The sequence below is a fragment of the Sciurus carolinensis genome, chromosome 1 (assembly GCF_902686445.1).
Source record: "Sciurus carolinensis chromosome 1, mSciCar1.2, whole genome shotgun sequence".
NCBI lineage: Eukaryota > Metazoa > Chordata > Mammalia > Rodentia > Sciuridae > Sciurus > Sciurus carolinensis.
In genome coordinates, this window is record NC_062213.1 from 89,093,602 (window position 1) to 89,118,124 (window position 24,523).

The following is a 24,523-nucleotide window of genomic DNA, read 5'->3' on the forward strand; positions in this document are numbered from 1 at the left end:
GGGCTGGAGTTTGTGTAGGATGGAGAATTCTTGTTTGTTAGCACACACAAAACATCCCCTGGGGATTATGGATTTCAAAGAGGACCATGAGTCTCCTTATAATGGGAGGGGATGAAAGCCAGAGAACTTTCAGTGCCATTAATACAAACCCAGCATAATCTCTGGGCTGGTGTACCCTAGGGAAATATCAGTTATGCTGAAGAATTAATGATACGCTAGGTGTGGCGGTGCACACCTGTAATCCCAGCAACTCAGGAGGTTGAGGCAGGAGATTGCAAATTCAAGACCAGCATAAGCAACTTAGCAAGGCCTTAAGTAACTTAGAACCTGTCTCAAATAAAAAAATGAAAAGGGACAGGGGATGTGGCTCAGTGGCTAAGCACCCCTGGGTTCAATCCCCAGTACCAAAAAAAAAAAAAAAAAAAAAAAAAAAAAAAATCAATGATATGAAATTGTTGGTTGTACTATGGTTATATGTGAGAATAATTGTTAGAAGACATTTATTTAGGGCTAAATGTCCATGTTAGAAGACATATTTATTTAGAGTTAAAGGTCCATGTTATATGTAATTTACTGTCAAATGGTTCAGAAAAAAAGTGTGTGTGTGTGTGTGTGTGTGTGTGTGTGTGTGTATGGAATGAAAGAGAATAAATAAATGATAAGGAGATGGGTGAATATTAAGAATAGGTAAAAAAAGAATAGGTGAACCTAGGAAAAGGATATATGTGTGTTTTTATATTATTTTAATTTTTGCAACAGTTTGTAAATTTTAAGTAATTTCTAAAATAGTAAAACGATGGAATTGTGGTGAGATCTGTGTAATAATTAGTGTTTGAACAACGTGGAGTGGGAGGACAAAGGAAGAAGCCATCAGCTTTGGGTGGGAATCTCAGGGAAGAGGTCTCAGAGAAATTTAAGGAGAGACTTGAAACATAATATGTGGACAGAGATATGTCTGGGGTGCTGGAGCATCAGACTGAGGTGGGAGGGTATGAGGCAGGGAAGGACTGTAAGGTCTGATGTTCCCCAAGAGTCTGATGACATACTATTACACCCTGTGGTGTGCCTGACAAAGCAGGACTCCTCTGCCAGATGATAAGTGTCACCTGTGTGACTAAGAACACAGCTCCCTGCTTCTCCAGCAGTCACACATCTCATCTCAATTCCAGTGAATGAAGTTTTGGTATCTTCAAAGGGAAGGATGTCAGAGGGAGGGGCAAACAGCTTGGGGTGGGTGGGGCTTGTGTGGTTTGGTTCTTCCCATAAAGGGCTCAGCACTTCACCTTATATCAGGACCCTCTGCGGAGGGAGCTACAAGTCTTCCCCTGGCAGGACTTTCAGCTTCTGTCATCTGTGAGGCAGGAAGGTGGGAGCTATTTGTGTGGATGAGAAAGGGTTTCTTTTCTTTCTTGGGTATTGGGTATTGAACCCAGGGGTCCTTTACCACAGAGGTACATCTCCAGTCCTTTTTATTTTTGATTTTGAGACAAGCTCTTGGTAAGTTGCTGTGGCTGGCTCAAACTTGCAATCCTCCTGCCTCAGCCTCCCAGGTCACTGGCATTACAGGCACATGCTGCCATACCTGACTAGGACGATGTTTCTGAGTGTGAGACAAGATCCATACATGGTGATGGTGGGGAGGGTGATGATACCAGCTCAGGTCTGGTCTCAGTCTCAGGGAGTGAGAGTTTCAGGGAAAGGAGCCCATGGCCCGTTGGGTATTTACAGGGTTCAATAGGGATGCAGGCTATTTCAGGAGTTCCAGATTGCTGATCACTTTCCACTGGAGATTTCCTGACTCAGCGAAGTCAGGGAGGAAGAATGGGAGGAAGACAAAAGGTGGTCCAGTCAGTGATCCTGCGTATCTTGTTTCTGGTTTCAGGACAATGACCAGACTCTGCTTCCTTTTGTTTCTCTCTGTGGCCACCAAAAGATGCAGTGCAGGTAAATCACTCCAAGGAGCAACAGTTCTCTGCTTCCCCTCTGGGGTGCCTCGCATCAGAGGAGTAGAACTGGGCTGGATTCTGAAGTCCTGGGCCAGAAGAGGAGTTGTGGAGATGCACAGAACACACACTTGACTGCCAGCTGGAGATGTGGACTTGGGGCAGATTTCTGGCCCCTCCTGGGTCTGGCTGGAAGGAAATCAGGGGTGAGGCAGAAACTGTCCTCCCCCATCCTCTCTGGCTCCTGTGTCTTGGCCTTGGGATCTGTAGAGGGAACTGGTAGCCAGAGCAGTCAGGAATCTTCCTCTAATTTCCATCCTTACCATTGCATTTCTCATGATAGACATAATAGTGATATTTTCCAGTGTTACAGGATTATATTATTTATTTCAATTCATTCCATCATCAAGTTAAAAGGCACATTTTCATACACTATTTCATTTGCTGTTCATGAGTAAGAAGAGTTTATTAATGGCACTTGTTTTCCTTTTTTGTACTAGGGATTGAACTCAGGGATGCTTTACCAATGAGCTATATCTCAAGCCATTTTTGTAGTTTTTCATTTTGAGACAGAGTCTCATAAGTTTCTGAGGCTGCCCTCAAATTTATGATTTTCCTGCCTCAGGCTCCCGAGTTGCTGGGATTGTAGGTGTGAGCCACCATGCTTGACTTAATTTCTATGCTTTTAGAGCAATAAACAAGGTCCTTTCCCCACTGGTCTCTGCTAGAATCAGCTTTAGTTTTGAACTCCCCTCCACCCCATTACATCATGTGTTCCAGCCACAGTATGCCACTGACCTGCGATTTTTCAGCAGATTGGTCTATGCTTGGTCATCCCTTCATGCTATTTTTTATGCTTTCTGGAGTGTCCTCTCCCTTTTCCTTCCAGTCTCATAGCCAGTTCTTATTTGTTCTATCAGAATCAACCTGCTCTGAATTACTTCTGGTCACTTTCTCAGCAAGTTGAGATTTCCTGTGCCCACAGGTGGGCCTCTTCTTACCCAATTTCAGCTGGGTCCCTCTCTGTGTCCTTCCTCCCTCTAGGATGCAATCTCTTGAAGGAGTGTGTCAAATTGTCTTTGAATGCCCAGTGTCCAGGTAGTTCACACAGTAGGGATTTAAGTAAAATCGGTTGACTAGATCATGACTCTTCAGCCTGTAGTAGCTTTTGGGTCAGATAATCTTAGCAAAGAGAGTCCCTGACTTCTTGGAACTTCAGAACATAGAGATGAGCTGATGCAGTGGGTTGGGGTTCGAAGTTAATGTGCAGGAAAGATGGTCTCAGTGGTACCAGATCTGTTAATGAGAATTTTTCTCATGTTCTTTAACAGTGACCCATTCTCCTGAGATGTCCTGGGAGGGCAAAGCCTGTGCCTCTTTCTTTTCTTCCTTGCCTAGAAGCTGCAAGGAAATCAGAGAAACTTGCCAGAGAGCAAGAGGTAAGTAATGAACCAATGCAGCATTCTCTCTTTGAAACCACTTTTTAGTGATACACAGCCTAATCATGGAAATCAAGAGGAATAGAGTCTGTTCTGGCTCCAGTTTTCACCCAAAAGAGGTGTCCAGTGGGACTTACTTTTTTTCTCCTTCCTTCCTTCCTTCCTTCCTTCCTTCCTTCCTTCCTTCCTTCCTTCCTTCCTTCCTCCCTCCCTCCCTCCCTCCCTCCCTCCCTCCCTCCCTCTCTGTCTTTGTGTTTTTGCAGTACTGGGAATTGAATCCAGGGGCACTCTTACCACTGAACTGTATCTCCAGCTCTTTTAATTTTTTATTTTGAGACAGTGTGTCACTAAATTGCCCAAGCTAGCCTTAAACTTGTGATCCTCCTGCCTCAGCCTCTGGAGTAGCTGGGATTATAGGTGTGTACCACTGTAGCTGGACTCAGGTGGGAATTTTGAGGTGTTTGTGTTCCATGCAGACACATAATCTGAACACAGGGAACAGGCAGCTTTGCCAGTGATGCTTAGGGTGGCGGCAAGAATTGTGATGAGCTAAGATCATCCTCTACTTGTAAACTATCCAGTTAGTATGCCACAGGTTCATGGATGCTGCCACAACTTGTGGGATTCCAGAGGCAGAGACATAGAATTTCCTTATTGTAGCAAAGCAGAAGCCAGAGTATCAGTGTTTTCTTGTGCTGGGTCAGGTGACATCTCTACATGTAGTGGGTTTGTCAAGCAGGCTGACAAATTTGACTAGTAAAGAAACAAACCAGTTGTGGTGGCACATGCCTATAACTCCAGTGACTTGGGAGGCTGAGGTGGGAGAATCACAAGTTTGAGGCCAAAGAAAGAAAGAACAAGCTCTTTGTGGAGTCAGGTATTTTCTTACAGAAACAGCAAAATCAAGATCAACAAAGATGTCAACTTTTCTGATTCCTTGTCCTGTGGGCAAGGAAAAGGGGCTGGTTGATGATGTGATGTGGGTAGTGTTGCTGAGAAGACAATCTGTGTTGCAGCTAAGCAATCTCATAGGCTATGACTGAACCATAAGGGGTGGGGGTAGGATGAGGCAATCTGGGAGGCAATGAGACCTGTCATGACCTGTCATGATAACAGCTTCCATGGAAGATAGGGAGGAGGGTGAGAAATGACTGGTAGCAGCTCCTCACAAACTTCCCACGTTCTCATGGTTTGTGGGGAATCATGGGCTTTCTGATAAGAGCTAGGTGAGCTGAACTTAAGCCCTGACTATGTGGCCAATGGGGAAATGTGCAAGGTGCTTGCAGAGGAACCAGCCTCCTGCAGGTTGTGGAAAAGAGGCACACTCTGAGCTCAGGGAATCTGAATCTTACATAAAGGGTAGGAGCCATTTGCTCTCAGAAGATCAGGGGCCTATTTCTGATCTCAGATGGGACATGCATGATAATTTCTGGCCTCTCCTGGCCAGAGGGAGGCACTATATAAAGTGAGGAACCATCTTTCTCTATTTGGTTTATAAATTCTTTGAGAAAACAATACAGAACAAAGGTGGTCAATGCCTCTGCTTATGGATGGGAAGAAACACAAGATACCCATGGAGGATTATTATTGTACCCATGGAGATAAAGTGAACATGTGTGAGAACGTTCAGAATACACTTTTAACTTCCCAGGGCCATTCTGGTCACAGGGCTGTGATGGACCATGAGCTCACACACAGGAAGGCTCTGACTGGTTCTCTCTACAGATGGCCTGTATTTTCTCCGGGCCAAGAATGGTGCTGTCTACCAGACCTTCTGTGACATGACCTCCGCGGGTGGCGGCTGGACCCTGGTGGCCAGTGTGCACGAGAACAACATGCGTGGGAAGTGCACAGTGGGTGATCGGTGGTCCAGTCAGCAGGGCAACAGAGCAGACTACCCGGAGGGGGATGGCAACTGGGCCAATTACAACACCTTTGGGTCTGCAGAGGCGGCCACCAGCGATGACTATAAGGTGAGTGCCACTTGGGAAATAGTGAGGACCTGAGTGTGGCTGGGCCACAGCAGGAGAGAGTGTTGGGAGGTGGGCTGTGGACATAGGGCTGGAGCAGAAGAGAGACATACTTACACATCTTGCATCCCAGTTTCCTTCCCACAAGGTCATTAGGTTTTGGGGTGGTGTTGGGGGCCGTGATCAGCCCCCATGGAAGGGGTGTGTGAGCATGGCTGGCCATCTGTCCACCTGGAGCCCAGAGCTGTCAGCTCAGCTGAGGAAGCCCATGTGTTTTTTGCCCCTGTGGGACCTGCTGGGCTGGTCAGTCTCAGTGTTGGTTGCTTTTCCAGAACCCTGGATACTATGACATCCAGGCCCAGCACCTGGGCATCTGGCATGTGCCCAACAACAGCCCCATGCAGAATTGGCGGAACGGCTCTCTGCTGAGGTACCGCACCACAACTGGCTTCTTCCAGCATTTTGGACATAATCTGTTTGGCCTCTACCAGGTACACAGGGCTGCTGGCTGGGGAACACTTAAGTGTTTGGGATTGGGGGACAAATCTGCTTCTTGAAGCCATGTTATGATTAAGTTGTGGGAAAATCAAAGTCACTATTGTTTGCATTGATATTTTAATGAGTTCACAGCGATATCATGTATATCTCAGAAACTCTGAACCAGGCCAGGGAAGAAGCCTAGAGGAGGAAGAGTGGGAAGAAGGAGGAAGAGACACAGAGGTCTTGGGACTATTGTGGAGGTGTAGCTATGGAGAAGAAGGAGTCATTATTATTCAAACTGGTTTCTGAATAATGACAACTGACTTGAAGGGATCCCTCTCCTGTCCAATGACAGCATATCTACTGTCCATACAAATTTTTTTTTGTGTTCCTGTAGACATACCCAGTGAAATATGGATTAGGGAAATGTTGGACTGACAATGGCCCGGCAATACCTGTGGTCTATGACTTTGGTGATGCTCAGAAAACCGCATCTTACTACTCACCTACTGGTCGAAGTGAGTGTTTGCTCTCAAAGTCCAATCAGACGTCCTTTCTTGAACTCTTGGGGAAAGGGGCCAAATAACAGTAATAAAGAATTGCTAGCCAAGCTCAGAAGTGCACACCTGAAATCCTAGCTACTCTGAATTCTTGAGGCAGGAGGATTGCAAGTTTGAGGTCAACCTCAGTAACTTAGTGAGACCCTGTCTCAACAGAAAAACAACAACAACAACATGTTTTGGGGATGTAGCTCAGTGGTATTCATTCCCCAGTACCACCACCAAAAAAAAAAAAAAAAAAAAAGAAAAAAGAAAAAAGAAAAAGAAAAAGAAATTGACACGATTTTGTGTCATTACATCATGAGAAAACTACGAAGTTAGGATTATAATTTTCTCCATTTTACAGGGCAAAAACCCAGTCTATCTAACTGCCATGTCCCTATGCAGCCTCTTAAAATAAGAAAATCTGAAGACTAATTTTTTCAGGAAAGAACTAGCAAAGTGGTGAGGAAGATTTATTTTTATTTATGTATTTATTTTGATTGCAGGAATTGAACCCAGGGGCACTTAACCACTGAGTCACATCCCCAGCCCTTTTTAATATTTTATTTAGAGACAGGGTCTTGATGAGTTGCTTAGTGCCTCGCTGAGTTGCTGAGGCTGGATTTGAACTGGTGATCCTCCTGCCTCAGCCTCAGAGCTGCAGGGATTATAGGTGTGTGCCACTACATTCAGAGAAGATGTATTTTTGATATGAAGGGTGACTTTTAGTTTTTTTAAAAATGACATTTTTTTCAGTAAAATAAAGCCACAGAAATTAAATCTTGGATCAGAAAATCAAAAGCCTTTACAGTTTTCCTTTAAAAATTTTTTAAAAAAATATTTGTCAGTGGACCTTTATTTTATTTGTGTTTGGTGCTGAGAATGGAATCCAGTGCCTCACACATGCTAGTCAAGTGCTCTACCACTGAGCTGCACCTGAACCCCTACTATTTCCTTTGATATTTGAATGAAAGCAGGACAGCAGGTGATGCTGGGAAAACAACCCATGGTAACTGGCTGAGGCCTGTGTAAACAGCAACAGATGGCTGCATCTGACAATTGCTTATCCCTGCTCATCTATATTGATCTTTCTTCTTTCTTTTTATTTGGTGGTATTAGAGATTGAGCCAAAGGGGACTCTACCACTGAGCTACATCCCCAGCCCTTTTTATTGTTTTATTTTGAGACAGGGTCTCACTAAGTTGCTGAGGTTGGCTTAGAACTTGTGATCCTCCTGCCTCAGCCTCCTAAGTTACTGGGATTTCAGGTTGCACCACTGTGGTGGGCCTAGTGAGCTTTCTGCGCAGTCTAACTTCTCCCACAGTCTTTAGGAGAACAAGTCTTCTGTGAGTTCCAGCCTCTTACCCCAGATGACAGAGGTTCCTTCAAGGTTGAGTTCAGGGCTGGGATACACTAACCGCTGGCCACAAGGGTGTGGGAACTGAATGTCTGACGTAGCCTAAATTTTGACTTATGGAATCTTTGGATCAAAAAGAAGCTGTTTCTAGTTATTATTATTTGGTACTGGGAATTGAACCCAGGAGTGCTTTATCACTGAGCTACAGCCTCAGTCTCACTAAATTGCTGAAGTTGGTCTTGAATTTGTGATCCTTATCCTCACCCTCCTGGGTCACTGGGATTACAGGTGTGTGCCACTAGGTCTGGGTCTGGCTCTAGCCATCATTTTTTTTTTTTTTTTTTTTTTTTTTTTTGGTGCTAGGGATTGAACCCAGAGGAACTGTACCACTGAACTACATTCCTAGTACTTTTTAAAAATTTTATTCTAAGGCAGGATCTCACTAAGTTGGGTAGGACCTCACTAAGTTGCTGAGGCTGGCCTCAAACTATTGATCCTCCTTTCTCAATCTCCTGAGCTGCTGGGATTACAGGCATGGGTGCTGGTGCCCTGGTCTAGTCACTCCTTTTAATGCTTGGCTTTTGTTCGTGTCTTCTTTTTCAGAGGAATTTGTTGTGGGATTTGTCCAGTTCAGAGTGTTTAATAATGAGAGAGCAGCCAACGCTCTGTGTGCTGGGGTGAGAGTTACTGGCTGCAACACCGAGCACGTGAGTTTATGGGGAGACCACAGCCTGCACCCGCGCCTGTGTGGGATGTGTCATTGGGTATCTGATTTGTTCTCTTCTCCCCTTATTCTCTTTACTCTCTTTTTCCTTTTTTTTTTTTTTTTTTTTTTTTTGTGGTACTGGGGATCGAACCCAGGGCCTTATGCTTGCAAGGCAAGCACTCTACCAACCGAGCTATATCCCCAGCCCTCTTTTTCCATTTTTATGGATGTATTATGCACAATAGTTGATCTTGTTACATACACACACATGCATGTGACATAATTGGATCACTTTCATTTTGTACTTATCTGTCTTTCCTTCCCCTCCTCCTTTCCCAGTCCTCTTGCTTGACTCTACTGGGCTCCCTTCTATTTTCATGAAATGCCCCACTTTCCCCCTTTATTCTCTTTAGCTTCCACATATCTCATTTCTCTCTTGATGGTGTCATATGAACAGAATTTGAATGGGGTCCATTTTACCAATATTTCAGTTTATGGTTAGTATTTTTTTCTTCCTTCCTTCCTTTCTTTTCTTTTTTCTTTCTTTCTTTCTTTTCTTTTTCTTCTTACTGGGGATTGAATCCTGGGGGCACTCTACCACTGAGCTTCATCACCTTTTTATTTTTTATTTTGAGACTGGGTCTTACTAAATTGCTGAGGCTGACCTTGAACTTGCCATCCTCATGTCTCAGCCTCCTGAATCACTGGAATTATAGGCATGTGCCACTGTACCCACTCAGCTTGTGTTTTCTTTAATAAGTACTTCCTGTGTTGAGGTCATAAAGCTATTGCAAAGATAACATTAATATTGGAAAGATTTTAATATTAGCATCTATAATACTACTCTTTTTTTTTTTTCAGTTTGGTAGGAGAGTGTACCATAGCTTGGTGACAGGAGGCTGTTTTTGCGAGAGGTCCTGTAGCTCAGGGGTAGGGAGAGATTGTCATCAAGAACAAGAGCACTCACTTGGGCTCCTCTTCCCTTCCCAAGTGACAGTCTGAAGTCGCAGTTCCATGTTTAGTTCCCCCTCTAAACATTAATTGGTCCATTTTCCAGCCAAGATGAAGCAGCTGCACTTGCATGCAGGAATCCCCAGATTATGATTCAGAGAATAATGGGGTGGGAGCCCTGAATGTGCAGCAGGGTATGCGTCTTTCTGCTCTTTTCCTTGACAACCATTTCCTACACTGGCTTCCATGGCTCCTTAAACTGTTGATTAGTGCATATTTGCATTGCTATCTGCATACCTTCATGCATTGATTCTTAAAAATACTAAATGATAAGTGATAGAGTAGTACAGATGATAGAGCTAAGGAGCTTAGCTTGAGTGGAAGAGAGATGTAAATGCATAATTGCAATCTCATTGGTGTAAGAGAAATAGGAACAAGGGTCTCTGGGAACATATTAGAGGAGTTTCTAACTATACACATAGTTGATTCTCTAAGGAAGAATTGTGCTAAATCTTTTTTTTTTAAGTGTTTTTTTTTATTGTAAACAAATGGGATACATGTTGTTTCTCTGTACATGGAGTAAAGGCATACCATTTGTGTAATCATAAATTTACATAGGGTAATGTTGTTTGATTCATTCTGTTATTTTTCCCTTCCCCCCACCCCTCCCACCCCTCTTTTCTCTCTATACAGTCCTTCCTTCCTCCATTCTTGCCCCCCTCCCTAACCCTAACTCTAACCCTAATACTAACCCCTCCCACCCCCCATTATGTGTCATCATCCACTTATCGGCGAGATCATTCGTCCTTTGGTTTTTGGAGATTGGCTCATCTCACTTAGCATGATATTCTCCAATTTCATCCATTTGCCTGCAAATGCCATAATTTTATCATTCTTCATGGCTGAGTAATATTGCATTGTATGTGTATGTATATATATATATATATATAGTATATGTATATATATATATATATATATATATATATATACACTGTGGTATATATTTATATATATATAGACTGTCACTTGGGAAGGGAAGAGGAGCCCAAGTGAGTGCTCTTGTTCTTGATGACAATCTTTCCCTACCCCTGAGCTACAAGACCTCTCGCAAAAACAGCCTCCTGTCACCAAGCTATGGTACACTCTCCTACCAAACTGAAAAAAAAAAAAGAGTAGTATTATAGATGCTAATATTAAAATCTTTCCAATATTAATGTTATCTTTGCAATAGCTTTATGACCTCAACACAGTTGTGGTGTGTATATATATATATATATATATATATATATATATATATATATAAATATATACCACAGTTTCTTTATCCATTCATCAATTGAAGGGCATCTAGGTTGGTTCCACAATCTGGCTATTGTGAATTGAGCAGCTATGAACATTGATGTGGCTGTATCTCTGTAGTATGCTGATTTTAAGTCCTTTGGGTATAGGCCAAGGAGTGGGATAGCTGGCTCAAATGGTGGTTCCATTCCAAGTTTTCTAAGGAATCTCCACACTGCTTTCCAGAGTGGCTGCACTAATTTGCAACCCCACCAGCAATATATGAGTGTACCTTTCTCCCCACATCCTCGCCAACACCTGTTGTTGCTTGTATTTTTGATAATCACCATTCTAATTGGGGTGAGATGGAATCTTAGGGTGGTTTTGATTTGCATTTCTCTTATTGCTAGAGATGTTGAACATTTTTTCATATATTTGTTGATTGCTTGTAGATCTTCTTCTGTGAAGTGTCTGTTCATTTCCTTAACCCATTTGTTGATTGGGTTATTTGTATTCTTGGTGTAGAGTTTTTTGAGTTCTTTATAGATTCTGTAAATTAGTGCTCTATCTGAAGTATGATTGGCAAAGATGTTCTCCCACTCTGTAGGCTCTTTCTTCGCATTGCTGATAGTTTCCTTTGCTGAGAGAAAGCTTTTTAGTTTGAATCTATCCCAGTTATTGATTCTTGCTTTTATTTCTTGTGCTATGGGAGTCCGGTTGAGGAAGTCTGGTCTAAGCCAACATGTTGAAGATCTGGACCTACTTTTTCTTCTATAATCTGCAGGGTCTCTGGTCTGATTCCGAGGTCCTTAATCCATTTTGAGTTTAGTTTCGTGCACGGTGAGAGACATGGGTTTAGTTTCATTCTGTTGCATATGAATTTCCAGTTTTCCCAGCACCATTTGTTGAAGAGACTATCTTTTCTCCATTGCATATTTTTGGCATCTTTGTCTAGTATGAGAAAATTGTATTTATTTGTGTTTGTGTCCATGTCCTCTATTCTGTACCATTGATCTACCTGTCTATTTTGGTACCAATACCATGCCGTTTTTGTTACTATTGCTTGTAGTAGAGTTGAAGATCTGGTATTGCGATACCCCCTGCTTCACTCTTTCTGCTAAGGATTGCTTTAGCTATTCTGGGTTTCTTATTCTTCCAGATGAATTTCATAATTGCTTGCTCTATTTCTGTAAGGTATGTCATTGGGATTTTAATTGGAATTGCATTGAATGTGTATAGCACTTTTGGTAGTATGGCCATTTTGACAATATTAATTCTGCCTATCCAAGAATATGAGAGATCTTTCCATCTTCTAAGGTTTTCTTGAATTTCTTTCTTTAGTGTTCTGTAGTTCTCATTGTAGAGGTCTTTCACCTCTTTTGTGAGATTGATTCCCAAGTATTTTATTTTTTTCGATGCTATTGTGAATGGGGTAGTTTTCCTAATTATTCTTTCCAAAGATTCATCACTTTATGTATAAAAATGCATTAGATTTATGTGCATTGATCTTATATCCCGCTACTTTACTGAATTCACTTATGAGTTCTAAAAGTTTTCTGGTGGAATTTCCTGGTTCCTCTAAGTATATAATCATATCATCAGCAAATAGGGATAGTTTGAGTTCTTCTTTTCCTATTCGTATCCCTTTAATTTCTTTGGTCTGTCTAATTGCTCTGGCTAGAGTTTCAAGGACGATATTGAATAGGAATGGTGAAAGAGGGCATCCCTGCCTTGTTCCAGTTTTTAGGGGGAATGCTTTCAGTTTTTCAACATTTAGAATGATATTAGCCATGGGCTTAGCATAGATGGCCTTTACAATGTTAAGGAATTTTCCCACTATCCCTATTTTTTCTAGTGTTTTGAGCATGAAGGGGTGCTGTATTTTATCAAATGCTTTTTCTGCATCTATTGAAATAATCATGTGATTCTTGACTTTAAGTCTATTGATATGGTGAATTACATTTATTGATTTCCTGATGTTGAACCAACCTTGCATCCCTGGGATGAAACCCACTTGATTGTGGTGCACTATCATTTTAATATGTTTTTGTATGCGATTTGTTAAAATTTTGTTGAGAATTTTTGCATCGATGTTCATTAAGGATATTGGTCTGACATTTTCTTTCCTCGATGTGTCTCTGTCTGGTTTAGGTATCAGGGTGATATTGGCTTCATAGAATGAGTTTGGGAGTGTTCCCTCCTCTTCTATTTCATGGATTACTTTGAGGAGTATTGGAATGAGTTCTTCCTTAAAGGTTTTGTAGAACTTGGTTGAGAACCCATCTGGTCTTGGACTTTTCTTTGTTGGTAGGCTTTTGATGACTTCTTCTATTTCATTACTTGAAATTGGTCTATTTATTTATTTTATTATTATTTTTTTTTTTGCGGTACTGGGGATTGAACTCAGGGCCTTGTGCTTGCGAGGCAAGCATTCTACCAACTGAGCTATCTCCCCAGCCCGAAATTGGTCTATTTAAATTGTGTATGTCGTCCTCGTTCAGTTTAGGCAATTCATATGTCTCTAGAAACTTGTTGATGTCTTCGAAATTTTCTATTTTGTTGGAGTATAGATTTTCAAAATAGCTTCTAATTATGTTTTGTATTTCAATCATGTCTGTTGTGATATTTCCTTGTTCATTCTGAATTTTAGTGATTTGGGTTTTCTCTCATCTTCTCTTTGTTAGTATGGCTAAGGGTTTATCAATTTTGTTTATTTTTTCAAAGAACCAACTATTTATTTTGCCAATTTTTTGTATTGTTTCTTTTGTTTCAATTTCATTGATTTCAGCTCTGAGTTTAACTATTTCCTATCTTCTACTACTTTTGGTGTTGGTCTGTTCTTCTTTTTCTAGGGCTTTGAGCTGTAGTGTTAGGTCGTTTATTTGTTGAGTTTTACTTCTTTTATTGAATACGCTCCATGAAATAAATTTTCCTCTAAGTACTGCTTTCATAGTGTCCCAGAGATTTTGATATGACATTTCTTTGTTCTCATTTACCTCTAAGAATTTTTTAATTTCCTTCCTAATATCTTCTGTTATCCATTCATCATATAATAGCATATTGTTTAATCTCCAGGTGTTGGCATAGTTTCTGTTTTTTACTCTTTCATTTATTTCTAATTTCAATCCATCATGATCTGATAGAATACAAGGTAGTGTCTCTATCTTCTTGTATTTGCTAACATTAGCTTTGTGGCATAATATATGATCTATTTTAGAGAATGATCCATGTGCTGCTGAGAAGAAAGTGTATTTGCTCTTGCTTGGATGCTATATTCTATAAATGTCCGTTATATCTAAATTATTGATTGTGTCATTGAGATCTATGGTTTCTTTGTTCAATTTTTGTTTGGAAGATCTGTCCAGTGGTGAGAGAGGCGTGTTAAAATCACCTAGTATTATTGTGTTATGGTCTATTTGGTTTCTGAAATTGAGAAGGATTTGTTTGACATACATGGATGAGCCACTGTTTGGGGCATAGATGTTTATGATTGTTATATCTTGCTGATTTATGGTTCCCTTAAGCAGTATGAAATGTCCTTCTTTATCCCTTCTGACTAACTTTGGCTTGAAGTCCACATTATCTGAAATGAGGATGGATACCCCAGCTTTTTTGCTGAGTCCCTGTGCATGGTATGTTTTTCCCCATCCTTTCACCTTTAGTCTATGGGTATCTCTTTCTATGAGGTGAGTCTCTTGCAGGCAACATATTGTTGGATCTTTCTTTTTAATCCAATCTGCCAGTCTATGTCTTTTGATTGATGAGTTCAGGTCATTAACATTCAGGGTTATTATTGAGATATGATTTGTATTCCCGGTCATTTGGCTCATTTTTTAAAATTTTATTATTTGACAATTCCTTTAGGATAATTCCTCCCTTTGCTGATTTGCTTCTTTGTTTTTCATCTCTTCCTCTTGGAATATTTTGCTGAGAATGTTCTGTAATGCTGGCTTTCTTTTTGTAAGTTCTTTTAGCTTTTGTTTATCATGGAAGGATTTTATTTCATCGTCAAATTTGAAGGTAAGTTTTGCTGAGTGTAAGATTCTTGGTTGGCATCCATTTTATTTCAGGGCTTGAAAAATGTTGTTCCAGGCCCTTCTAACTTTTAGGGTCTGGATTGAAAAATCTGCTGATATCCGTATTGGTTTCCCCCTGAATGTAATTTGGTTCTTTTCTCTCACAGCCTTTAAAATTCTGTCTTTATTTTGTATGTTAGGTATTTTCATAATAATGTGCCTTGGTGTGGGTCTGTTGTAATTTTGTGTATTTGGAGTCCTATAAGCCTCTTGAACTTGACTTTCCATTTCATTCTTCAGATTTGGGAAATTTTCTGATATTATTTCATTGAATAGATTGTTCATTCCTTTGGTTTATTTCTCTAAGCCTTTCTCAATCCCAATAATTCTTAAATTTGGCTTTTTCATGATATCCCATAGTTCTTGTAGATTCTGTTCATGATTTCTTACCATCTTCTCTGTTTGGTCAACTTTGTTTTCAAGGTTAAATATTTTTTCTTCAATATCTGAGGTTCTGTCTTCCAGGTGTTCTATCCTCTTGGTTATGCTTTCTATGGAGTTCTTAATTTGGTTTACTGTTTCCTTCATTTCAAGGATTTCTGTTTGTTTTTTTTTCAATATCTCTAACTCTTTATTGAAATGATCTTTTGCTTCCTGTATTTGCTCTTTTAACTGTCGATTGGTGCTATCATTCAATGCCTGCATTTGCTCTTTCATCTCATCGTTTGCTTCCCTGATCATTTTAATTATGTACATTCTGAACACCCTTTCTGTCATTTCTTCTGCCATGCTGTCATTGGATTTTATTGATGTGACATCTAGATTTGTTTGGGGCATTTTCTTCCCTCATATTTTTCAGGTATCAGTGGACCACTGAGATATTGCAGATTTCCTGTATTGACTTATAATGTCCCTGAAGACTTCTAGTATATCCCCTCTTAGCCTTCAGTAGCCTGAAGTCTTGGAGGAAGTTGATAATGCGGTGCTCCACAAGGAAGCTGCCTCTCTAGGGGTGATGGCCTTCAGGTGGGGTATATTCCCTGCTAGTGTGCAGAGATGCCTCCACTTGTTGACCAATGGTCATCCAAAGGGGAACTAGGCTATGGGCTGAGGCAAGGTCTGTTTGTGCCTGTGTCTCTGGTTTTACTGTCCTTGTGGGAAAACCTCACCCGGCAGGGAAGACTCACCCGGTGGGGAGGTCTTGCTGGTCAGTTCCCCTCCTAGAGGTTCCCCTCGATCCTCAACTACCGCCTGGGCTGGGCAGCCTTCCTCTGCAACGTTCGCAGGGGTCCGGACCTACCTCTTGGGCCTGGGAGTCTCACCCTTCGCAGACGAGTCTCCTTAGGCTGCCCCTCCTCAGAGAATTTGCCCGCAGTCCTGGAACTTTCGCTCTGCCCCTCAACTTGTCTCTGTGCGGCTCTTCCAGCAAGAAGTCACCTAGGTCCTGGGACCCTGCTCTGTACCTAATCGCCTGGCTATGTGGCCCTTCCTCTGAGCAGCTACCTGGAGCCCCATACAGTCTCTCCAAGTCCCAGCGACCCGCCGCACGCCTCTTCCTTCGGGCAGCCACCCAGTGTTCCGGTGTGGTCGCTAGGAGTCCAAGCAACTCACTGCACACCTCCTCCTCCTGACAGCTGCCTGTAGCCCTGATGCAGTCACTCTGAGTCCAACCAACCTGCCGTGCTCCTCTTCCTCCTCTGGGCAGCCCCCCCCCTCCCCGGTGTTCAGGAGTGGTCGCTCTGAGTCCAAACAACTCACCGCGCGCCTCCTCCTCTGGGCAGCCACCCGGAGCCCTGGTGTGTTGCTCTGAGTCCAAGCATCGTGCTGAGCGGCCTCCTCGATGATGCTCCCAGTTGTCCGAGTTCACTGCTCCAGCTGGGGGAGGGGTGTCTCTTTGGGCAACTCTACTTCACAAAGTTCCCTGCGTTCCGGGACTACTGCCCCATCCGGGAGGCCTCCCCAAAGGGAGAAACTCACCCGGTGGCTTTGAGTTGGTCCCAAGTCTCTCAATATCTCCTCTTCTTGAATCCTGAGTCCTGGAGCAACATGAAATACAGCCACCCTCTATTCCACCATCTTGAAAATCCCGCTAAATCTTAAAAGATGTATAGAGTTCAACAAGTAGCAAGGGGCAGCATAGTGCATTTTTAACATGAATGACTAATGTGCTCAATGTCATTGGTGTTTGAGAGAGCCTAGGCCAGCAAGGTGTTGTGTAGCTTTGGAGCATGGAATGGAGGCAAGCCTGATGCTGGAAGCACTCATGGAAATCAGAGCAAGGAGGAATTTTATGTTATGTCAGGGATTTGGAGTTAATGTGGGTGATGGCAATCACTAGAGAATTTTGTACAGAGGAGTGACTTGATCAGCTTTGGTTTTCCTTAGATGCTGAGTAGCTGTATGATGAACATGGATTCAGGGGTAGGGAAGTTAGGGGCAAGAAAACCATTAAGCAGGCACAAAGGTCCAGATGTGAAATATGAAGAACCTGAGCCTGGGCATTCTTTAATTAAAAAAGTATAAATTCATTTTTATTAAATGAATAACACTATTCATTTTTGCTAAAATGACAATAGTAAACCTATACATGTTAACATAAATTTCACATTTTATGAAAAATAATTGCATTTTTGAAACTAAAATGGGCAAAAAGAAGAATGACAGTGCATTATCATTGTACCTAATTGTGGGCTTTGTTGTTAGATATTTGTACATGCAATAACATAATTTGATGGATTTCATCCCCTGATCTGCACATCCCCTTCCTCTAGTCTACTGTGAGGCAGGGTAACTTGATAAGGTTATCTGAGCCTGGATGGATTCCAGAGAACATAGGTGGTGGAAGCAACAGTTCTTGATGACCAAATGGTTGTCAGGGATGAGAAATGAAAAAAACTAAAAAACGCCAAGTGCAGTGGCAAATGCCTGTAATCCCAGTGACTTAGGAGGCTGAAGCAAGAGGATCACAAGTTTGAGGCCAGCCTCAACAATTCATGAGGCCCTAAGCAACTTAGTGGGATGCTGTCTTAAAACAAAAAATAAAAAGGACTGGGGATATGGCTCAGTGGTTAAGAACCCCTGGATTCAATCCCTGGTATCAAAAGACAAAACAAAACACTAAAATAACTAAGGTTTTGAGTAAGTGTACTGTAAGGAATCCCACAAAAACCATGCTGGACACGGGAAATCACATAAGGGAGTTTATTAAGCAAACAGAGTGTCTCCCTGCAGGGTAAGAGAGAAAATGAGAGGAAAAGAAAGGGAAAGAGAAAGGGCGCACACTAGAGAGAGAGGAAAGTGAGGAGGAGAAAGAAAGTGAGTAAGGGGGAGAGAAAAGCAAGAGAGAAAAGATGGCAGTGAAGTTATCTTTAAGAATCCCGCCAGGCTAACAGGGACCAATAACGGAGAAGGATACTTGCAAGCTGACTGATGAACCAATAGCTAGCTAGGATATTCACAGACTGACAGTAGTTGGGAGGCAGGGAAAATGGCTGCACCAGAAAGGGCGGGGAGAGCAACTTTCAGACTGACAAGTTAGGTTGTGGTGCAACAGAAAGGGCGGGGGAGCAGCTTTGTATTACATTCCCCCATTTCTGTTTTTATAAGAAAATCTTTTGTTCTCCAGTTCTTTCCTGCCTTATCTCTCCTTCCTGCCTAAGTGACTAGGGCTGGTTTTGCATGTGAGATGTAAAAAGTCCATTCTCCCAGGGGCAGTGTTCATCATCCAGACTTCCAGAGGCAGAGGGCTTTCATGGACTTCATTTCCTCGATTTCACTGATCCCCTTTTCTTCACTAACTGCCTGTCTCCAATTCTGGCTTCATTCACCCCTCTAATTTTAGGAACTCCTTTACTGCTATAGGGAAAGGGGGGTGATGACTGTTTTGGCTTCTTCGAGCTGGAAGGGGGCAGTGTGGGGCAAGCAGTTTGGAGTTTCCTTTTTAGAAATCGGGTTAATCAAGGGGTCCATGGTAGAAGTCTGGTTGGGGAAGAGCAGGTTGTAAAGGCATCTGGGGATGGGTGCTTCTATGAGAGACAAACAAAAAGACATGAGTACTGAAATGAGATTGATACAATATAAATGTTGCAGAATCTGGAACATGCCAATGAATATCATAAAGATGACAGAAGTCAATAATTCCTCACCAGGGGGTGGAAGAACTGAATTGTTCCCATAACAAGGCCTAGCAAAGCCTGGAGAGGACAAGGCCTTTATTTGGGAACTTTAACGTTGTCTAGGTTGTCAGGAATGTAAACACAACATTTAGTAGAGATACTAGCAAACATAGATTAAGCCTACCTGTGTCTGTAGGCCTTTAACTGACTAAAACTTCTGACTTTGGCAGTTTCTCTTGATAGTTATCAGGCACATATGCCTAAGAATCTCTCTTTTGTAGCTTTTAGTCTTTATTCTAGTGGGCTAACACAAGTGTACATCTTAAGTTACATTTAAGTATTATTTCTTTTAAATGCCCAAGAATGGCTATATTTTGGTTTTAACTATTTTGCTAGGTATTTAAGATCAAGCTGGTCAAAGTGACCTGTTCCTGTCTGTTAAAGTCAGCTGAGTTCCCACAGGGGTCACTCATAGAAAACTTGAGAGCCTTAGCTTTAGTGCTATCCATTAGGCAGGGTCTCCTCAATGAGGTGGCTTCCCTTGGAAGCATTAGGGGTGTCTCCCTTTTTCCATGACCCTCCTCTGTAGCAGGTGCACTGATTGACTTTTCATCCTCTAGTGGCCTCATAAATCTCCTTGATCAGGAGGTTGTGTGACCCACCCAGAGTTGCAAAGCTCCTTAGAGAAGTCCTCTTGTTCCCTGGGTTCAGGCTGACTTTGAGGGCAAGACCCAAATATGGACTTTTCTTGACCTCTGTATTTAATCTCAATCTCTAAGTTTGATCTTAAACCACCAAGCAAGTCAGTCTCACCAGTCATAAAGTATCAAGTACTTTTGAACACAACTTCAAATGAGTTAAAGTTTGGCTTACTTTGGAGCCATTCTAACATGCAGCAGAGTTGTGAGGCAGAGCTCAGTCTCAGGGAAGGCGGGGCTTTTCCTAAAGCTAATTTTTTCCTCTTTTGCCATGACCAGCAAGACCAAATTCTCAAGTTTAGTGAGGGGCAAAGGAGTAATAGAAAATAAATGTTTATAAACACAGATTTTGAAGATTAAGCTGAGATCAGATGGAGCCCTGTTCTCTGATGGAAATGCAGATCTAAAGAGCAATCTTTATGTCAGCATCTTTATATATGATTATGTCAGCAATCTTTATATATGTATGTAAGCATTATTCTCTGTTTTCAGGAAAGTTACAGAGACTAGGACATTAAGGTAACTTTTTTTTTTTTTCAGAGCTGCAAAGTGCAATGTTAGGAGCTCTGTGTAGCTCTCAAGGAAGTCCACTGTCCAAAGTAACTGTAAGGTGGGCAGGAACCAGAGAAGGGAGCTGATGAAACATTGGTTATCTAGCAAAAGAATTCCTTCCTGCCCAAGAGCTGTGTGCCTGAGATCAATGTCAGAGCTGATAGGACTCCTGTATAGAGCCTTCCCAGGGAGGGCACTGCCACAGCAGTTAGGCATCTTGTGCCCCTGCACAGGAACACTCCCAGGCACCAGGCATGCCACAGTCATGAAGTCAGAGACCCCAATCTCAGTCACTGTTGTCCCATTTTTGCTCCTGCACATTACACTCTTTCTTAAATGTCATTTTAAGAAGTTTAACACAATTTAACATTATATCTAAAACATGAATCAAAGAAAGGCTGAGAGAGCTTTTAACTTTCCTTTTGTGTGGCAAAGTGGCAAAATGCTTTTATGTTTCACGATATTAACCTTTAAACAAATCAGGTTCTCACTAATTTTTAGAAATACATTTACATTTAAACTTCTCAGTGTAACAAATTTTACATATACCCTATTGATGACAGGTACAGACAAGGTTAATTTGGAGAATAGCAGCTTGATAAATTTTCTGCTTTAAAGACTTGTATACCTGGAAAATATGAACACATTTAATATTGACTCTAATTCACTCATCTTATTGTAAAAAAACCAAGATATCAGACAAGTGTAAAAAAACCAAGATATACCAACAGTATTTGTTGTCTCTTTCCTGTGGAAGAAAAGTCCTAGAAAAATTGATGTTAGATATTTTTTTTTTTTTTTTGACCTTTGGCTAAGTTTTTTTTTTTTTTTTTTTTTTTTATTGTATACAAATGGGATACATGTTGTTTCTCTATTTGTACATGGAGTCAAGGCATACCATTTGTGTAATCATAAATTTACATAGGGCAATGATGTTTGATTCATTATTTTTTTTCCCTTCCCCCATCCCTCCCACCCCTCTTTTCCCTCTACACAGTCCTTCCTTCCTCCATTCTTACCACCCTCCTTATCCCTAACCCTAAACCTAACCCTAACCCTAACACTAACCCCTCCCACCCCCCATTATATGTCCTCTAGACATTTTATAAACATCAACATTTAATGAGTTTGACCACCTAGAGACTTGTGAGTTAATTTTTTTTTGGGGGGTGCTGGGGATCGAACCCAGGGCCTTGTGCTTACAAGGCAAGCACTCTACCAACTGAGCTATCTCCCCAGCCCCTAAAATTGAAGCTTTTTAAATCACGTGAATTAAAAATATTTGGATCCATTCTTAAAATTTTAATTTTATGTGCGCTTATATTTAACACAAAAACAAAGGCCTTGTAATGTTTATCTCCATTGCAATGTAACAGATGTTCAAAAAAATAACCCTAGAGTTGGATAAAAAGAACTGATCAAAAATCATTAACCTAGGTATGTAGGATCAAAATTGTGAGCTCAAAAATATAGCATTTAAGAAAAACAAGAGTCCTAGAAGAAAAATGATAATGGTCATTAATTATAGCATGAGAAAATGGGAAAGAGAAGGGCAGAGAGAAGAGGAAAAGGGAGAGATAAAGTGTTGTGTTGCAGCCCAGGAGAAATTTAAAATGGACACTTTTTTTTTCCCTTGGGTTTGAGACTAGTCTCCCACTGCGCCTTCCTCCATTTACATTTCAATGTAAGCCTTGACTGAGATCTGAAAGGGGCTAACGGGTTCTAGCAGAAACTTGATGCCTAGTGCATTTTAACTCTTTTTCCTGGTTAGTAATCAATTCAGGTTTGGATGCAGAAAATTGTGAAACATTATCTCCCACTACTTGTGGGGAATGGGGCTGCTATATCATACTCCTTATTGGGACATGCCACTGATGGTTGAGCTTGTTATTCCCTCCACACTGGCATATGTGGGACCTCATGGCAGGAGGACTAGGTGGGCTGGGCTGGGGAATGGAAGCAGAAACAGCTGAGTTGAAGTTGGAGGAGGAGGAGGGATTAAGAAGGGGAGAAGAAGGAGGCCTTTGAGTTTGCAGGAAGAGCCAAGAAGCAAGAAGGAAGAGACTTAAAGATAAGAAATTCCTTTCCATCTGCCCACTTGCTCACGGAAGCTGTGTGCCATTACACAAACGAATTTTGATGGCTTTAAGCCAGGGGTCAGGCGAAGAGTTCCCAGGGTTGAATCTGCTGGATTGGAGGACCCAGGTCCCATGGTGGAGACTGATACAGCTGAGTCTGTGGCCAGGGCATATGCAGCCATTTTGGATTGATTATCTAAAGGGTACTGTGGCCAAATATAAGCCGGGAGTCATGTGAAGGGTTGAATCTGCTGGAATGGAGGACCCAGATCCCATGGTGGAGACTGATACAGCCGAGTCTGTGACCAGGGCATCCTGAGGCCAGAGTAGTCGACTGGAGACGAGAAGGCAGCACATAGATGGTGTCGTCACACAAGCATCAATGTGGGGCCAGGCAAAAGCCAAGAAGAGTTGAGGACCTGATATCAGGTTTTTCGAGTACGAGTGCGAGGGCGAGCGCAAGGGCGAGTGCAAGCGCGAGATGAGCCTCAACCCTGAGAGAGAATCTCCACCATAAAATCAGGAATCCACCCAGCAGATAAGACTGACTATAGGGACCAGTGGTAACTATAAAAGTTGTGACTGGGGAACCCCCACCCCTCAGCCGCCTTGAGAGCCCTGAACACTTGACGGTCACTTCTCAGGTCAGCAGAGGTGTGTTTAAGTGGTCTAGAGTGGGGACCTGTCTAAGGGAATTCACCAATCTGAAGTCCGGTGTTGCATGCAAAAAGCTGAGTGGGCGAATGGAAGGTGGGGCCGTGTCCGGGGGCACTGGGGCGTCGGATGGGGTTCCACTTGCCTAAGAGGCAGTGGAAGGACCCATCTCGAGTCATGGCACCAATGTAAGGAATCCCACGAAAACCACGCTGGACACAGGAAATCACATAAGGGAGTTATTAAGCAAACAGAGTGTCTCCCTGCAGGGTAAGAGAGAAAATGAGAGGAAAAGAAAGGGAAAGAGAAAGGGCGCGCACTAGAGAGAGAGGAAAGTGAGGAGGAGAAAGAAAGTGAGTAAGGGGGAGAGAAAAGCAAGAGAGAAAAGATGGCAGTGAAGTTATCTTTAAGAATCCCGCCAGGCTAACAGGGGACCAATAACGGAGAAGGATACTTGCAAGCTGACTGATGAACCAATAGCTAGCTAGGATGTTCACAGACTGACAGTAGTTGGGAGGCGGGGAAAATGACTGCACTGGAAAGGGCGGGGAGAGCAGCTTTCAGACTAACAAGTTAGGTTTGTTGCTATGGAAAAGGTGGGGGAGCAGCTTTGTATTACATGTACTATCAATTAATTAAGACAGGGTGACAAGGGGTTATGACTTAGTGGTAGAGCACTTATCTAGCACCCAGAAGACCCTGGGAACAATTCCCAGGACTGGGGTTGGGAGCAGAAGACAGGATGGCAGAGTGAGGAACTAATTCAGGGACAACAAGGGAGAGATTTTTTCCCCCTCAGTGGTGTTTGAGATATGTAGTTGGGAACATCCAGGTGGCAATTGGATATAGGGACCTCAAGCATGAGAAATATCTGGGCCAGAGTAGGAGACCTGGAAGTGGTCCAGATTCTGCTAATAGTTACATTCAGGGAGAAGATGAATCATACAGCAAAAACGAGGTAGAGATTGAGCCTTGGGCAATAGCATTTAGGGAATGTGCAGAGGAAGAGAGGCCAGCAGAGGTTTCTGAAGATGAATGCTAAAAAAGGAGGAAAGGAAGTCAGGAAAGAGCATTATTTCAGAATCCACTGGAGGAGAGGGGTTTATAGAAGGATATGATCAAAGTCAAGAAGCATGAGGACCAACGAGCTTAATGGTGTCATCAGCAAATCAGATCTCTCACTGTCTCTACCTTTTCCCCAGCATTGCATAGGAGGAGGAGGATTCTTCCCAGAGGAAAGTCCCAAGCAGTGTGGGGATTTCTCCTCCTTTGACTGGAATGGATATGGAGCTCACATTGACTTCAGCAGCAGCGAGGAGATAACTGAGGCAGCTGTACTCTTGTTCTACAGATGAGAGCTCTGTGGTTTGGGACTGGAAACCCATCTCCAAACCCTAGGCCGTTGGATACAGAAAAACTAAAATACCAATAAAGAAAAGAGGATAATAAATGGTAACAATTGGTGGCTCTAGGTCTGTTTGAATTCATTTTACAAATTGGCTGATACCTGGATGTGGTTGGCCACTCTGGCATACCATCTTGAGTTGCTTGTTGAAACGGGGACCAAATGTTTCAGTCAGACCTCAGAGAACCATCTGTGCTGGCAGGGTGCTGACCACAGCAGCCCTGGCTTGGGAGCAGGGACCATATTTGTTACATCACTTTGCTCAAAAGGCTGATTGGCTCATGCATCCCCAGCACCACATTTTGGGAGCAGGTGCTGGGAATTAAACCAGGACTCAGC

The 24,523-nt window shown here is 42.3% G+C and overlaps 1 protein-coding gene and 1 non-coding gene across 2 annotated transcripts; one reads left to right on the plus strand and one right to left on the minus strand.

Annotated features, from left to right (window-relative positions):
• The first annotated feature begins 1,871 nt into the window (after window positions 1-1,871).
• On the plus strand, window positions 1,872-24,134 carry LOC124959798 (intelectin-2-like). Its single transcript, XM_047518207.1, has 7 exons — window positions 1,872-1,944; window positions 3,275-3,382; window positions 5,108-5,355; window positions 5,685-5,843; window positions 6,230-6,350; window positions 8,335-8,438; window positions 23,982-24,134. The coding sequence occupies exons 1-7, from the start codon at window positions 1,887-1,889 to the stop codon at window positions 24,132-24,134; spliced, it is 951 nt and encodes a 316-aa protein (XP_047374163.1). The 5' UTR covers window positions 1,872-1,886.
• Trnat-ugu (transfer RNA threonine (anticodon UGU)) lies at window positions 21,211-21,284 on the minus strand. The gene has a single exon. It is a non-coding gene; the product is annotated as a tRNA-Thr (tRNA).
• Window positions 24,135-24,523: the final 389 nt, after the last annotated feature.